Source organism: Scyliorhinus canicula, chromosome 30 (assembly GCF_902713615.1).
Source record: "Scyliorhinus canicula chromosome 30, sScyCan1.1, whole genome shotgun sequence".
Classification (NCBI taxonomy): Eukaryota; Metazoa; Chordata; class Chondrichthyes; order Carcharhiniformes; family Scyliorhinidae; genus Scyliorhinus; species Scyliorhinus canicula.
In genome coordinates, this window is record NC_052175.1 from 12,134,819 (window position 1) to 12,149,181 (window position 14,363).

Below are 14,363 nucleotides of genomic sequence, written 5' to 3' on the forward strand. Positions count from 1 at the left end.
GCTGACCCCGGGGCTCCAGCGAGCGGGTTGACCCCGGGGCTCCAGCGAGCGGGTTGACTCTGGGCTGACCCCGGGGCTCCAGCGAGCGGGTTGACCCCGGGGCTCCAGCGAGTGGGCTGACCCCGGGGCTCCAGCGAGCGGGTTGACCCCAGGCTAACCCCGGGGCTCCAGCGAGGGGGTTGACTCCGGGCTGACCCCGGGGCTCCAGCGAGCCTGGACACTGGACAAGGCCCCAGACCGCAGGGTGAGACCGCAGCCGCCCCGATCCGCCGCAGTAACTCACTTGTAGGAGTCGTAAACGTCTTGCTTTGGCAGGCAGGTGTCCGGATGTTCCTCCAGGTGGTTCCGGATCCAGTTGCAGGCGTGCATTTGGTCGGCGGTGCTCGAGGGCAACTGGTCGCCACTGGTCACTCCGGAGCTGTAACCAAAACTGGGGCAGAAACCCCCAAGATGGTGGGGTGAGGAAGGGCGGCCATTAGAGAGTCGGAAATCTAGACTGCGCGAACACATCAGCAGGGACTGCAGCGTTTAGATGGCCACCGCTAGATGTCGCTAGTAGGCGCGGAAGACACCAATGCTCGATCGAGAAGCGAAATCAGAGTTTGACTGATATATTTCATTAGCCAAAAGGGAGAGGTTAACGGATTTCAGATGGACAGGCGAAGGACACTGTTTAGTTTAGTACCTAGAGCACTGATAAAGAGAGACCGCCGGCTTGATCAGGAGATGTACGTAATGCTGCGTACCGTCTGGTCCCACATCTCACCGGCTCGCTTGGGATCCATTAAGGTCGGCCACGATCGCGTTGAATGGCGGAGCAGGCTCGAGGGGCCGAATGCCTGCCTCCTGATCCTAATTCGGATTAGGGGAAAGATTTCCCGGGCTATTTGGGGAAAGGGTAGGAATGGTGGGGGGGGGGGGGGGGGGGGGGGGCGTTGAGGGCAGTGGGACTAATTGAAGAGATCTTTCACAGAGCTGGCACAGGTGCGAGGGGCTGAATGGCCTCCTTTTCTGCTGTAACCATTTTACTCGTGGACTGCAAGTGAGAAGGGCCAAACAGTTCAAGTGATGAGGCTCTGCTGGATTGGGACTGAGGGATTCAGGGACTTTCCATGCACGGGGACCTCCAGCCCATTCAGTGTTGAGCACCTTCCTGATAAATACCTTTTGTCCCCATAGCTGGGCCCAGAAGGCAGCTGCATGTAGAGGAAGAGTTTCTCGGCATCGGACAGGCTCTTGATTTCTTGCTATAAGCAAATTGAGAGAAAACAGAGGGGGTTAAAGCTTCAATTATTCCATTCGAGCCTCCGGATGCACGGCGACAATGAAAGCATCTATTTGTCAGTGTGTGCCAGGCCAGGTGTACGTTCAGTGTGTAGCTCCCACTCTCTCACCTCCGAGTCACAGCTCGTGGTATCGGATCCCGAATCAGCACCTAAGCCCAAACCAAAATTTCCAGTGTTGGTACTGAGGGAGTGCCGCACTGTGGGAGGGTCAGTACTGAGGGAGTGCCGCACTGTGGGAGGGTCAGTACTGAGGGAGTGTCGCACTGTGGGAGGGTCAGTACTGAGGGAGTGCCGCACTGTGGGAGGGTCAGTACTCAGGGAGAGCCGCACTGTGGGAGGGTCAGTACTGAGGGAGCGCCGCACTGTGGGAGGGTCAGTCCTGAGGGACTTCTGCACTGTCGGAGGGTCAGTACTGAGGGAGCCCCGCACTGTCGGAGGGTCAGTGCTGAGGGAGCACCGTGCTGTCGGAGGGTCAATACTGAGGGAGCGCCGCACTGTCGGAGGGTCAGTACTGAGGGAAAGCCTCACTGTCGGAGGGTCAGTCCTGAGGGACTTCTGCACTGTCGGAGGGTCAATACTGAGGGAGCGCCGCACTGTCGGAGGGTTAGTACTGAGGGAGTGCCGCACTGTCGGAGGGTCAATACTGAGGGAGTGCCGCACTGTCGGAGCGTCAATACTGAGGGAGTGCCGCACTGTCGGAGGGTCAATACTGCGGGAGTGCCGCACTGTCAGAGGGTCAGTACTGATGGAGTGCCGCACTGTCGGAGGGTCAATACTGAGGGAGAACCGCACTGTGGGAGGGTCAGTACTGAGGGAGCGCCGCACTGTGGGAGGGTCAGTACTGAGGGAGCGCCGCACTGTCAGAGGGTCAGTACTGAGGGAGTGCCGCACTGTCAGAGGGTCAGTACTGAGGGAGCGTCGCACTGTGGGAGGGTCAGTACTGAGGGAGTGCCGCACTGTGGGAGGGTCAGTACTGAGGGAGCGTCGCACTGTGGGAGGGTCAGTACTGAGGGAGCGCCGCACTGTCAGAGGGTCAGTACTGAGGTAGTGCCGTACTGTCGGAGGGTCAGTACTGAGGGAATGCCGCACTGTGGGAGGGTCAGTACTGAGGGAGCGCCGCACTGTCAGAGGGTCAGTACTGAGGTAGTGCCGTACTGTCGGAGGGTCAGTACTGAGGGAATGCCGCACTGTGGGAGGGTCAGTACTGAGGGAGCGCCGCACTGTCAGAGGGTCAGTACCGAGGGAGTTCTGCACTGTCAAAGGGTCAGAACTGAGGGAGCTCCGCACTGTCGGAGAGTCAGTATTGAGGGAGCACCGTTCAGTCAGAGGGTCAGTACTGAGGGAGCACCGGTCTGTCGAAGGGTCAGTACTGAGGGAGCATCGCACTGTCAGAGGGTCAGTCCTGAGGGAGCGCTGCACTGTCAGAGGGTCAGTACTGAGGGAGTGCCGCACTGTCAGAGGGTCAGTACTGAGGGAGTTCCGCACTGTCGAAGGGTCAGAACTGAGGGAGCTCCGCACTGTCGGAGGGTCAGAACTCAGGGAGCGACGCATTGTCGGAGGGTCAGAACTGAGCGTGCTCCGCACAGTCGGAGGCTCAGAACTGAGGGTGCTCCGCACTGTCGGAGGGACAGAACTGAGGGAGCTCCGCACTGTCGCAGGGTCAATACTGAGGGAGTGCCGCACTGTGAGAGGGTCAGTACTGAGGGAGTGCTACACTGTCGGAGGGTCAGTACTGAGGGAGCGTCGCACTGTCAGAGGGTCAGTACTGAGGGAGCGTCACACTGTCAGAGGGTCAGTACTGAGGGAGTGCTGCACTGTCAGAGGGCAGTACTGAGGGAGCGCCGCACTGTCAGAGGGTCAGTACTGAGGGAGCGCCGCACTGTCAGAGGGTCAGTAATGACAGAGTGCCGCACTGTCAGAGGGTCAGTACTGAGGCAGTGCCTCACAGTCGCAGGGTCAGTACTGAGGGAGCCCCGCACTGTCGGAGGGTCAATACTGAGGGAGTGCCGCACTGTCAGAGGGTCAGTACTGAGGGAGCGCCGCACTGTCAGAGGGCAGTACTGAGGGAGTGCCGCACTGTAAGAGGGTCAGTACTGAGGGAGCGCCGCATTGTCAGAGGGTCAGTACTGAGGGAGTGCCGCACTGTAAGAGGGTCAGTACTGAGGGAGCGCCGCACTGTCAGAAGGTCAGTACTGAGGGAGCGCCGCACTGTCAGAGGGTCAGTACTGAGGCAGTACCTCACTGTCGGAGGGTCAGTACTGAGGGAGCGCCGCACCGTCGGAGGGTCAGTACTGAGGCAGTGCCTCAAAGTCGAAGGGTCAGAACTGAGGGAGCTCCGCACTGTCGGAGGGTCAATACTGAGGGAGTGCCGCACTGTGGGAGGGTCAGTACTGAGGGAGCACCGTGCTGTCGAGGGGTCAATACTGAGGGAGCGCCGCACTGTCGGAGGGTCAGTACTGAGGGAAGCCTCACTGTCGTAGGGTCAGTCCTGAGGGACTTCTTCGGCACTGTCGGAGGGTCAATACTGATGGGAGCGCCGCACTGTCGGAGGGTTAGTAATGATGGGAGTGCCGCACTGTCGGAGGGTCAATACTGAGGGAGTGCCGCACTGTCGGAGCGTCAATACTGAGGAGTGCCGCACTGTCGGAGGGTCATACTGCGGGAGTGCCGCACTGTCAGAGGGTCAGTACTGATGGAGTGCCGCACTGTCGGAGGGTCAATACTGAGGGAGAACCGCACTGTGGGAGGGTCAGTACTGAGGGAGCGCCGCACTGTGGGAGGGTCAGTACTGAGGGAGCGCCGCACTGTCAGAGGGTCAGTACTGAGGGAGTGCCGCACTGTCGAAGGGTCAATACTGAGGGAGTGCCGCACTGTGGGAGGGTCAGTACTTAGGGAGTGCCCGGCTTGGGTCACTGTCTGTGCGGAGTCTGCACGTTCTCCCCGTGTCTGCGTGGGTTTCTTCCGGGTGCTCCGGTTTCCTCCCACAGTCCAAAGATGTGCAGGTTAGATGGATTGGCCGGGCTAAATTGCCCCATTGTGTATCCAAAAAGGTGAGGTGGGGTTACTGGGTTATGGGGATACGGTGGTGTAGCCAAAGGACGGTGCAGACTCGATGGGCCGAATGACCTCCTTCTGCAGTGTAAATTCTATGGTTTTATTAATTGAATTTAAGTTGCAGCAGCTGCTATGGGGCGATTCGATCCCATGTAAATAATGTTACGGGGATTGGGGTGGGGAGGTGGGAACTGAGATTGACTCGACTGCTGTGCACAGCCAGCATGCACACGAGAAGCCCACCTGCACCTAAACCGCCCAGCGATGAGTGGAGAGAGAGGGTGTGAAAGCAAACAGACACTTACCAGGACATTAGCCACCTTCAGCTTAACAGACGGGCTGCAGGAAATGGGAGCAAACACAAGAGACAATAGTTAACTGGGAGTTCCGCGCACACCGCGCTGATGAGGGGGGCGGGTCAGCCGACGGCAGGAGGCCAGGACAGAGCGGGGTTCCCGTTCCGAGAGTTCCCAACTTGCCTGTCTATGCCCTTCCCACCATCCGCTCTGCCTCCCCTCTGTCAACACCACGCACCACCCCCCCCCCCCCCCCCCCCCCCCTCGGACCAGTGTCACTGACAGCCTGCGCGGCGGCTCCCCCCCCCCCCCTCGGACCAGCGTCACTGACAGCCTGCGCGGCGGCTCCCCCCCTCCCCTCGGACCGGCGTCACTGACAGCCTGCGCGGCGCCCCCCCCCCCCCCCCCTCGGACCGGCGTCACTGACAGCCTGCGCGGCGGCTCCCCCCCCCCCTCGGACCGGCGTCACTGACAGCCTGCGCGGTGGCTCCCCCCCCCCCCCCCTCGGACCAGCGTCACTGACAGCCTGCACGGCGGCTCCCCCCCCCCCTCGGACCGGCGTCACTGACAGCCTGCGCGGCGGCTCCCACCCCCCCCTCGGACCGGCGTCACTGACAGCCTGCGCGGCGGCTCCCCCCCCCCTCGGACCGGCGTCACTGACAGCCTGCGCGGTGGCTCCCCCCCCCCTTGGACCGGCGTCACTGACAGCCTGCGCGGCGGCTCCGCGCCCCCCCCCCTCGGACCGGCGTCACTGACAGCCTGCGCGGCGGCTCCCCCCCCCCCCTCAGACTGGTGTCACTGACACCGACATCCACTTTGCGTCTCCTCGGAGGACAGGGATCGGACGAAAGCGGCGGGGCAGAGAGGGACTGGAAGCCCACCCGCCCTCCCAAGCTGGGAGAGGAGCGAGCGGGGCATGGGCACACTCCGGGCAGCTCCGACAGCCTCTCACCTGATGCCGCTCTTGATCTTGTTCAGCAGAGTGCTGGGCTCGCTGTCCACCGCCCCCGGATCGGCCGACGCCAGGCTCGCTCGGTTTGGAACCTCCTCCTCGTCCTTCATCGGATCCACTTTCTAGAGGGAGCACAGCACGGGGGTCAGTGTGTGTGTGTAAGAGAGAGAGAGAGGCGGGGAGACGTGGTGCGGCGGGGGGGGGGCAACAGGTATTCCCAGGTAGCTCAGATCAAGAAGGGAGGAGTGGTGGAGAACGCATGTGGAAGAGCAGAGGGTTAAAACTGCGAGATGAGCAGCAGAAATGGCAGATGATTATGAATTAGTTCATAAATCAAAGATTGGTTTACAACATCAGTTTCAGCCGGTGAGGGATAGAAACTGGGGACATGAGAAATACTCGTGGTAAAGGTAAAGGAGGTCTGATGGGCGATAATAAGGAGTGTATCCCAGATTAAAAAAGAAATCCAAGAGGGTGGAAGTGAAATGAAAAGTTTCAGATGTTTTCACTGTAATAAACTAGGCCATGTGAAGTCACAGGACGCAATTCTCCGCCCTCACGACGGTGCGAAGAATAGCGGGGTTCGTAAAATTTTACGGCCACGCTAGTCTGACGCCCTCCCGCTATTCTCCCCCCCCCCCCCCCCACGCCCGACTCCCGACACGAATCGCTGACGCCGTTTTTTTACGGCCAGCAGCGATTCTCAGCTGGCCGATGGGCCGAGTTCCAAGCCCTTTACGGCTGTTTTTACGAATGGCAAACACACCTGGTCTGGCCGTTCGTAAAAACGGCCGTAAAGTCCCGATTTTTAAAACCATGGCACCGATTGGCACGGAAGTACCACGGCCGCGCCAAGGGTGCCATGGGCCCGCGATCGGTGGGCACCAATCACGGGCAGCGGGTCCGATACCCGCGCACCCTTTGTCCTTCCGCCGCCCCGCTGTATCACTTCGCGGGGCGCCTGAGGGGCATCCCGGCCCGCGCATGCGCGGGTTTCGCGCAAATGCGCGATGACGTCATGTGACGCGTCAGCCGGCGCAAACTCTGGCAAGCGGGCTTAACGCAATTCGTTAAGCCCGCGATGCCGGAGTTCACGGCTGCGGCGTACTAGCCCCGACCCGGGACCAGAATCGGTTCCCGGTCGGGGAGTGGGGGGCTGGCGTCAAACCCGCCCGGATTTGACGCCAGCCTTACGATTTCTCCCTCTCTGGGAGAATCGCGCCCACAGTGTTGGTGGTTGAAGGCACTGGGAAGGCTGATGTGGTAAAACAGGATAAGACAGTGGGGTTTGTTAAAGTGGTAAAGGAAAGCCCAAGTGAAGTGAAGGAGGTGCAAAAGAGTATACAGCCTGATCAAGAGGTGATTGATAAGAAGGTGCCAGATCTCTTTAGAGAATTTACTTGTGTGGGTAAAGTTTACTCATGTGTAGCAGAAGGAGCAGATAAAGAAGTCACAATTTTAAGAGATACGGGAGCTAGTCAATCTTTGATGGTAAGAGATGAGGTGTTGTGTATTCGGGAGGAATATTGCCAGAAAAGGTGGTAACATGTGGAGTTCAGGGTGAGAAGAGTAGTATTCCATTATATAAGGTGAGTCCAGTGAAGAGTGGTGAAGTGGTAGTAGGAATAATAGAGAAACTATCTTGGCCAGTAATACAGTTTATTTTGGGGATCGGAGGTGGGAGTGATGCCTACTGTGGTTGATAATCCAGTGGAAAATCAAACAACTGAATTGTTGAAGGACGAATATCCTGGGATTTTTCCGGATTGTGTAGTAACAAGGTAGCGAAGTCACAGGTTAAGAGAAGAGGAGAAATCAAAGAGCGAAGATAAAGTTGAATTAGAAATAATTTTTGATCTGATGGTTGGAAAAGAAAAAGAACAGGCGGAGGATGAGACGGATACTTTTAGTTCAGGAAAGATGGTGGAGTTACAACAAGAAGATGTAGAAATAAAACGGATGCATCAGAAAACATACACGGAAGAGGAATCTGAGTGTATACCAGAATGTTATTACCTTAAAAATGATGTCTTCATGAGAAAATGGAGATCTTTACATATGCAGGCGGATGAAAAGTGGGCAGAAGTTCATCAAGTAGTATTGCCGGTAGGGTATAGAGAGGAGGTGTTGATCGAAGCACATGAGGTACCAGTGGGAGGTCATTTGGGAGTAAGGAAAATTCAACCTACAATGCAAAAACATTTTTATTGGCCTGGACTACATAAAGATGTAGTTACATTTTGTCGATCATGTCACACATGTCAAGTGATAGGGAAATCTCAAGCAGTGATAAAACCAGCGCCCTTAATACCCATTCCAGCATTTGAGGAACCTTTTACCGTGGACAGCACGGTAGCATTGTGGATAGCACAATCGCTTCACAGCTCCAGGGTCCCAGGTTCGATTCCGGCTTGGGTCGCTGTCTGTGCGGAGTCTGCACATCCTCCCCGTGTGTGCGTGGGTTTCCTCCGGGTGCTCCGGTTTCCTCCCACAGTCCAAAGATGTGCAGGTTAGGTGGATTGGCCATGATAAATTGCCCTTAGTGTCCAAAATTGCCCTTAGTGTTGGGTGGGGTGACTGGGTTATGGGGATAGGGTGGAGGTGTTAACCTTGGGTAGGGTGCTCTTTCCAGGAGCCGGTGCAGACTCGATGGGCCGAATGGCCTCCTTCTGCACTGTAAATTCTATAATCTATGATTACAAGGGTCTTAATTGGTTGCGTAGGACCGCTTCCTAAAACAAAAAGTGGGAATCAATATCTTTTGACTACAATGGATGTGGCTACTAGGTTTCTAGAGGCCATTCCAGTACGTAATATTACAGCTAAAAAGATTGTAGAGGACTTACTTAAACGTTTTACTCGATATGGACTACCCACAGAAATACAATCGGATCAAGAATCAAATGTTACCTTAAGGTTATTCAACGAGATTATGGATAGCTTCGGAGTAAAACAATTGAAATTAACTGCGTACCATCCAGAATGGCAGGGAGCATTAGAAAGGTGGCATCAGACATTAAATACAATGTTGAGGGCGTATTGTCACGATTATCCAGAGGATTGGGATAAAGGAATTCTATTCGTACTGTTTGCAATTAGGGATGCACCGAATGAGTCTACCAAATTCAGTCATTTTTAACAAATTTTTGTTCATGAGGTAAGAGGACCACTTCAATTTATTTTGGAGAAATTGTTGAGTGAGCAGTCGGAAATTACATTATTGGATTACGTGTCAAGTTTTAGGGAACGATAAAATAGAGCAGGGGAATTGGCTGGACAACATTTAAAAGTTGCACAGCATGTGATGAAACGGGTAGCGGACAAGAAAGCAAAAATTCGTAGTTTTGCCAGTGGAGATAAAGTTTTAGTATTGTTACCAGTGGTAGGTGAACCTTTAACAGCAAGGTTTTGTGGACCTTATCAGATTGAAAGGAAATTGAGTGAGGTGAATCATTTGGTAAAAACACTAGATAGAAGGGGGCAGCAGGGTAGCATGGTGGTTAGCATAAATGCTTCACAGCTCCAGGGTCCCAGGTTCGATTCCCGGCTGGGTCACTGTCTGTGTGGAGTCTGCACGTCCTCCCCCTGTGTGCGTGGGTTTCCTCCGGGTGCTCCGGTTTCCTCCCACAGTCCAAAGATGTGCGGGTTAGGTGGATTGGCCATGCTAAATTGCCCGTAGTGTCCTAATTAAAGTAAGGTTAAGGGGGGGGGGGGTTGTTGGGTTACGGGTATAGGGTGGATACGTGGGTTTGAGTAGGGTGATCATGGCTCGGCACAACATTGAGGGCCGAAGGGCCTGTTCTGTGCTGTACTGTTCTATGAAGGGAAACTCACCGAGTGTGTCATGTGAATATGCTTAAAAGGTACTTTGACAGGGAAGGAGAGAAAAAGGAGGTTTTAATGATTCTAACTCAAAGTGACGAACCAAATCCAGATGACTGTGAATTTGACATACCTCAAATTAAATTGGAAAACGAGGATGTTCTTAAAAATAGGGATAAATTGTTGAGTTACCTTCCAGAGGCAAAATGAACTGACCTGAAAGAGATATCACAAGGGCAAGTTTGGAGAAATAAGTTGGGAAATAAGGGGCTGGTTTAGCACAGGGCTAAATCACTGGCTTTGAAAGCAGACCAAGGCAGGCCAGCAGCACGGTTCAATTCCCGTACCAGCATCCCTGAACAGGCGCCGGAATGTGGCGACTAGGGGCTTTTCACAGTAACTTCATTTGAAGCCTACTTGTGACAATAAGCGATTTTCATTTCATTTTCAAGTACTAAAATGGCGATACATGATGAAGATGTGGGAAATGCTGTTCCAATTAAACAACATCCATACAGAATTAACCCTTTAAAATTGGCATAGGTTCAAAAAGTATGCTTAAAAATTAAAGTGCGTTGCATCCAATGGAGCTCACCCATAGTGATGGTACCCAATGATTGTGTGGGGACTATAGAAAAGTTAATGCAGTTACAAACCCACGTTTGGAGGATTGCACTGAGATGGTGGGACAATCAGTTTCTATTTCCAAAAGCGATTTACTTAAAGGTTACTGACAGGTACCTTTATCCGAAAGGGCGAAGGAGATTTCAGCTTTTGTAACTCCAGATGGTATATACCAATTCAAAGTTATGCCATTTGGCCTGAAAAATGCCCCAGCCACAGTTCAACGCTTGATTTTCAAAATCGTTTCAGGATTTGATGATTTTTAGTCAGATATGGAAAGAACATCTGAAGCATCTGATGGAGTTATTCAATCGACTTCAGGAGACAGGTTTGGTGGTAAACCTCGCCAAAAGTGAATTTGGAAAAGCCCAAGTCACTTTCCGTGGCCGTACAATTGGACAGGATCGATTGGTCACAAGGGAGTAGTAAGGGCGTGGAATGCCCTGCCTGCAACAGTAGTGGACTCGCCAACACTAAATGCATTCAAATGATCATTGGTTAGGCATAGGGACGATAAGGGAATAGTGTAGATGGGCTATAGAGGGGTTTCACAGGTCGGCGCAACATCGAAGGCCGAAGGGCCTGTACTGCGCTGTAATGTTCTATGTTCTATGAAACCAACAGTTATTGAGGAGTTTCCAATACCCTCGACACAAAGGGAAATAATGCGATTTTGTGGTATGAGTGGATTTTACCGTAAATTTGTGCTGAATTTTAGCAGTGTGGTCGCTCCAGTGATGGACTCGCTAAAGAAGCGTAGCAAATTTCAGTGGACGGCGGAGTGTCAACAGGCATTTGACGGCCTGAAGGCTGTGTTAACCACGGCTCCTGTGTTGGCCACCCTAAATTCACAAAACCATTCAAGGTGGCTACCGATACGAGTCATGTGGCCGTAGGTGCGGTGCTCTTGCAAGAAGACAACAAAGGGGCCGCATGCGGCCTGCCAAAGATCTTTATGCGGCCCACCAAGATCAAGTCATTAAAAAAAAACATTTAAAAAAATTTTTTTTTAAATTTGTTTTTTTTTTAATTTTTAATATTTTTTATAAGGTTAATGGGGGGGGCTGTTGGGTTACTGGTATAGGGTGGATACGTTGACTTGAGTAGGGTGATCATTGCTCGGCACAACATCGAGGGCCGAAGGGCCTGTTCTGTGCTGTACTGTTCTATGTTCTATATGAGGCGCCCAGAATCATAACCGGGTGAAGCGCCATTTTTGAAAAGTAGAGAAAAAGAGGGCTAAAGGCAGGATGCACCCGGGGGAAGCGCTGAGGTATATGCCGCACGCTAATTGGTTACAACCGGGACTATTAATTAATATACTATGCGGCCCTTTAAAATTGTGAATTTCTGAATGTGGCCCTTGCACGGACAAGTTTGCCCACCCCTGGACTAGAGCAACCTATTGGATTTTTTTTGCAAGAAATTAATAATCACCAGAGGAAGCATTCAACAATTGAGAAGGGGACTTTGAGCTTGGTGCTGGCTTTGCAACAGTTTTCACATTTATGTTACCAGCAATTCGTCTGAAACAATTATACTTATTGATCATAATCCATTGACGTTTTTGGAGCGATATCGGGAATAACAATGCCAGACTGTTTCGATGGAGTTTATTATTACAACCATTTCATTGAAAAATTATACATGTGGCAGGACGAGAAAATGCGATAGCCGATGCTTTGTCACGACTGTGATGAAAAGAAGCAGGTTCGATGGTGGTGGAACTAAAATGGATTGTGTGATTATCAATGTTTGCCTGTTCTATTTTTGTTTAAACAATGTATGTTTATTGTCAATGGGTTTTTTTTAAATTCAGAGTGCCCAATTCATTTTCTTTCCAATTAAGGGGAAATTTAGCGTGGCCAATTCGCTTAACCTGCACATCTTTGGCTTGTGGGGGCGAAACCCACGCAAACACGGGGAGAATGTGCAAAACTCCGCACAGTCAGTGACCCAAAGCCGGGATCGAACCTCGGTGCTGTGAGACAGTAGTGCTAACCACTGTGCTGTCCATCAATTGTTATTAACGGGCAAGTAAAAAGGTGACAAATTAAACCATCTTTGAAATTGATGTTTTTTTTTCTTGGGGGGAGGTGTCATGGGAGTGTACCTTAAGGAAATGTTTTTGTCTTATCACATGGCTTCAGTGATGTCATTGTGTGGGTGGAGCTGGGCTGTGGCTCTGTGGGTTTTACTTTCACTGTGAGGTTTGGGACCGGTTTGAACAGCACAGGTTGAAAGACGTGTTTCTCTATCTTCATTTGAAAAGCTGTTTCCAGTCTGCTTGATAACGTAAAAGAGATAATTGCTTTCTGGAAGGAACTCAAACCTGCTGTTTGAGAAGGTGAACAGAGTATCAATAACAAGTCTTATATCAGTCAGAGTGCCGTGTGCTGGGCCGCACCTTTGAAAAGGGGTTTCTGGTTTCACTTGAATTTTGTTATTGAATTGGAACAGTTAAGGGGGAATTCATTCAGGGTTATACATAGATTACTGTAGCTGTGTGGGGTCTTTGTGTTTGTAGTTGATAAAAGTTCTTGCTGTGCAAATTTATACAAATGTTAACTAAATTCTCAGAATAAAGCTTGTTTTTTATGATTAAAAGCACCTAAGAACTCGCTTGAATAACACCTGAAAGGCAGTCTCTTGTGCTCACCCCAGCCAAATTCAACAAACAGTTATAGATCAGGTGAACTCCATAATATACTTTGGAATTTACTAAACGCTGGCCTACAAGACATGCTAAATTGTCCCTTAGTATCCAAAGATGTGCAGGTTAGGTGGATTGGCCGTGTTAAATTGTCCCTTAGTGTCCAAACATGTGGTTAGGTGGATTGGCCGTGCTAAATTCAATGTGGTTAGGTGGATTGGCCGTGCTAAATTGTCCCTTAGTGTCCAAAGATGTGCAGGTTAGGTGGATTGGCCGTGCTAAATTGTCCCTTAGTGGCCAAAGATGTGCAGGTTAGGTGGATTGGCCGTGCTAAATTGTCCCTTAGTGTCCAAAGATGTGCAGGTTAGGTGGATTGGCCATGCTAAATTGTCCCTTAGTGTCCAAAGATGTGCAGGTTAGGTGGATTGGCCGTGTTAAATTGTCCCTTTGTGTCCAAACATGTGCAGGTTAGGTGGATTGGCCGCACTAAATTGTCCCTTAGTGTCCAAAGATGTACAGGTTAGGTGGGGTTACAGGGATAGGGCAGGGGAGTGGGCCTGGATGGATACCTCTCTCGGAGGGTCGGCGCAGACCCAACGGGCCGAATGGCCTCGCTCCGCACCATAAGGATTCCACGATCAGACATGCCATCCCGGAATGGGTCTGGCGAACCTCCGCTGCGCTCCCTCTGCGGCGCGGGACATTCTTCTTCGGGGACAGCAAGGAGACCCAAGCTGTGCATAGCATTGCTGGCAGGGCTCGCCACCACGCACCTTCTCGAGCGGGGTGGGGGGGGGGGGGCATGATGGGCCAAATGGCCTAATTCTGCTCGTATGTCAAATGGCATTTTTTAATTCTTAAACTTTTAATTATTTTTCCCAGTTGAGGGGTAGTTTAGCGTGGCCAATCCACCTGCCCTGGAGATCTTTGGGTTGTGGGGTGAGACCCACGCAGACACGGGGAGAATGTGAGTATTCCACACGGAGAGTGACCTGGGACCAGGATTGAACCTGGGAACTTGGCGCCGTGAGGCAGCAGTGCTAACCACCGCGGCGCCATGCTGTCCTTCCCGTGTCTAATGGCGACGCCTGGGTCAGAGACGGATAAGGAATGGCCGCTGGGCTGACGAACGTCCGGCTCAGCTAAGGAACGTCCAGCTTGACCAAGCAAAGGCCGGCTGGACCAATCCAGGTCCAGCTGGGCCAGACTACGGCCGTCTCGGCCAAACAACCGGAGTCATGCCCAACGAACATCCGTCTCGGCCAACGAAAATTCGGTGCAGTCAAACAATGGGGGTCTCGGCCAAGCGACGGGGGTCTTGGCCAAGCGACGGGGCGTCTCGGCTCGGCCAAGGGACGTCCGCCTCGACCAAGCGACAGGGGTGTCGGCAAAGCGACGGGGGTCTTGGCCAAGCGACGGGGCGTCTCGGCTCGGCCAAGCGACAGGGGTGTCGGCCAAGCGACGGGGGTCTTGGCCAAGCGACGGGGAGTCTCGGCTCGGCCAACGGACGGGGAGTCTCGGCTCAGCCAAGGGACGGGAGTCTCGGCCAAGGGACGTCCGTCCCGGCCAAGCGACGGGGGTTTCGGCCAAGCGACGGGGGGCCTCGGCCAAGCGACGGGGAGACTCGGCTCGGCCAAGGGACGGGGGTCTCGGCCAAGGGACGTCCGTCCCGGCCA

General features: G+C 53.0%; 1 protein-coding gene across 2 annotated transcripts; it reads right to left on the reverse strand.

The window, feature by feature from the left end:
- Positions 1-265: 265 nt before the first annotated feature.
- Positions 266-7,682, reverse strand: rfx5 (regulatory factor X, 5). 2 transcript variants are annotated; one of them, XM_038787232.1, is made up of 5 exons: positions 7,605-7,682; positions 5,589-5,710; positions 4,646-4,679; positions 1,165-1,247; positions 266-418 (listed from the first exon to the last, which is right to left on the reverse strand). In XM_038787232.1, exons 2-5 carry the CDS (start codon positions 5,696-5,698, stop codon positions 280-282), a joined length of 366 nt encoding a protein of 121 aa, XP_038643160.1. In that variant the 5' UTR covers positions 5,699-5,710; positions 7,605-7,682; the 3' UTR covers positions 266-279. The 2 variants fall into 2 exon arrangements, with proteins under 2 accessions (XP_038643160.1, XP_038643159.1); XM_038787231.1 differs by having other exon boundaries at positions 266-430.
- Between the last annotated feature and the right edge of the window lie 6,681 nt (positions 7,683-14,363).